The following is a 2834-nucleotide window of genomic DNA, read 5'->3' as shown; positions in this document are numbered from 1 at the left end:
GCAGCAGAAGAAGGGGAAGATAACACACAACAGCCCTTGTAAACGGGAAAGGAGAACAACAACCTAAGCCCGCAGGGTTTAGAGGTTAGGGTTTGGTTACTAGGGTTTAGGGTTTAGGGTTTAGGGTTTAGGGTTTAGCACCCATGCACAGCTGACAGCAGCCACCCATAGACTAAGCTGATAAGGAAACAACAGTAGTAATAGCAGCAGCAGAAGCAGCAGCAGCAGCAGCAGCAGCAGCGGCAGAAGCAGTAGCATCAGAAACAGCAGCAGCAGCAGTAGTAGCAGTAGCACAAGCAGCAACAGCAACAGAAGCAGCAACAGTAGTAGCAGCAGCAGCAGCAGCAGCAGCAGCAGCAGCAGAAAGAGAAAAAGAGTATGAATCAGGTATTTGTGTATTGTATCACCATAAGTAAGAAGAGAACGCCACCAACCCGCTGGCTGTCTCCTCCGGTGTATGTAGCGTCCTGGGGGTGGTGGGGGGTTTAAATAAATTAAATGAAATATCATCGGCTTTACTAGCAGAGAAAGCTGATGAGGATGATGATGGAGATTCAGGTGTACGTACACCTGGTTGTGTTTGTTTTTTTTCTTTTTTGTTTTCCTCTTCTTCTCTTGCTGCTAAAATATCTTCGATTCTTCCTAGAGTTCCTTTATCTTCTTCTTCTTCTTTTTCTTTTTCTTTTTCTTTTTGTTTTTTTTCTTTTTGTTTTTCCTTTTGTTTTTGTTTTTCTTGTTTTATTTTTTCTGTTTTCTTTATTAAATCCATAAACTCCTCGTCATCTCCTCGCCACTCCACTCGCCCATCCACCAACCGACATATTTCAAATTTCATGCGGCGAGCAGAAAAAGAAACAAATTGAGGAGAAGACGAAACACAAGCTGAACCTTCTACACCTGAATGCTGCTGCTGCTGCTGCTGCTGCTGCGGCTGCTGCTGCTGCTGTTGCTGTTGCTGTTGCTGCTGCTTCTGTTGCTGTTGCTGTTGCTGCTGCTGCTGCTGCTGTTGCTGTTGTTCTTCTTGCTGCGGTTGCTGCTCCTGCTGCTGCTGTTGCTCTTGCTGCTGCTGCTGCTGCTGTTGCTGTTGTTGCTGTTGATGTGCGTATTGTTTTATGAGTCCTATTAAGGAGCTATCATTGAGAGAAACTAAAACAGCAGAGTCCGATAGAAGTCCATTAGTGCCAAACAAATTACAAAAAAGATGAAATGCGACGGTAATATCTAAATTATTAAAACATTCATCAAAACACAACATACACCCGAAACGATCATCATCTTCTTTTTCTTCTTTTGCTTGGGGGATTTCTGCTGGTATTTCTTTTTTTATTGTTTTTTCTTTTTCTATTGTTTCTTCTTTTTCTACTGTTTCTTCTTTTTCTCTCGGTTTCTCTTTTTCTGTTTCAAGTTTGAATTTGTTTGCGTCGGTGGCATCGGCACCGAGCTGCCTATACACCTCAGCATATATATCATTTTTCATGTTTTTTGTTTTATTTTTCAGCAATTCTTTTGCTTTTTCTTTGAGTTGTTTAATTTTCATCTGATGCATCTTGCAACTATACACAGCTCTGGCTATATTCACTCTAACGCGCTGCCCCCCGCTGAGACTGAGCCCCCCCTCATCAACAACACGGAGATCTCCATCTCTCCAGCAGCAGAAATCTTTGTTTAGCTCGCATGCAGCTACCACTGCGGTGTATGTACACTCGTGAAAAACCTCACCCAGCAAAATATTCTCTCGGATCGTTCCTCCACACAACCAAGGGTCTTGAGGCACATACCCCACTGGTGCAGCAGCACCCTGCTGCTGCTGCTGCTGCTGTTTTTCTTTCTGACTGCTGCTGCTGCTGCTGCTGCTGCTGCTGTTTTTAAGCAGATCATCCAGACCCAAACCCCTGTTGATATAGCATGCACCCGCCGTCATGCAGAGGCTCTCAGCTTGTAGCGCTGCCTGCAGCAGAGTGCTTTTGCCGCTTCCTGGTGGCCCCGTGAGGAGAACCGTTTTTCCTATTTTTATATCGAGAGTAATATGCTGCAGAGACAGCTGAATTCTCTCTGCTTCAATCGATGGATAGATCGACACAGTAGGAGACGGAAAAGCACAAGGAATTGATGCTGCTGCTCCTGCTGCTGCTACTGCTGCTGCTGCTGATGCTTCTGCTGCTGCTGCTGATGCAGACAACCACGAGAAAGATGCAGAGAGGAAACGAACCTTCACTCGTGGGTCGTTGACAGCTCTGTTCAGATCAGAGAGAAGAAAAGGAAAAAAGAACAGAGAAAAATATAAATAGTTTATGAGAAAGCAATCAATAAAAACCCAAAAAAAATATCACAGAGATGACAAACACAAAAGAAAAAACAGAAAGGAGAGAGAAGAAACAAGAAAAAAAAAGAAAACAGAAAAAGAGGAAATTCTACACTGCATCTACAACAGCAGCAACGAAAAAAACGGCGCTTTCACAGCAGCCTTACTCGAGCATTTTTCTTGCCACTTCAATCAAATCCTGCTGCTGCTGCTGCTGCTGCTGCTGCTGCTGCTGCAGCAGCAGCTGATTATCTTCTACGTCTTCTCCTGGTGCCCTCCTAAGGAGCGGTTCTTCCTCAGGCCTGTGTCGATATGCATTTGTTTGTGCTGCATCTCTTATTTGTTTTATTTTAGGTTTAAATATATAACCGCGTATTCTGTTGAGGGAGATGCTCCCCTCTATAAGAGCTGAGAGAGTGTAGGGTAGATCAGCTATAGGCCCAACGAAGCTATCCATAACATGAATTATGGGTATCACCAATTCAGCTTTCATATTCATAATCTGAATTCAAAACACAAACATAATACATAA

At 43.8% G+C, this 2834-nt stretch overlaps 1 protein-coding gene across 1 annotated transcript in view; it reads right to left on the bottom strand.

Moving 5' to 3' along the window:
• Positions 1-403: 403 nt before the first annotated feature.
• EMH_0081510 (ABC transporter, putative) overlaps positions 404-2834 on the bottom strand; it is a gene marked incomplete at both ends in the record, with an annotated part of 2595 nt that continues 164 nt past the window's right edge. Inside the window, 2 exons of the mRNA XM_013500394.1 lie at positions 404-2234; positions 2470-2804. Of these exons, the coding sequence (XP_013355848.1) occupies positions 404-2234; positions 2470-2804 (2166 nt within the window). The remainder of the gene's footprint in view (positions 2235-2469; positions 2805-2834) is intronic.

Source organism: Eimeria mitis, genomic scaffold (genome assembly GCF_000499745.2).
Source record: "Eimeria mitis Houghton genomic scaffold, Emh_scaff5351, whole genome shotgun sequence".
NCBI classification, from domain to species: domain Eukaryota; phylum Apicomplexa; class Conoidasida; order Eucoccidiorida; family Eimeriidae; genus Eimeria; species Eimeria mitis.
Note: the sequence above shows the minus strand (reverse complement) of the source record. Positions and strands in the feature narration are given on the sequence as shown.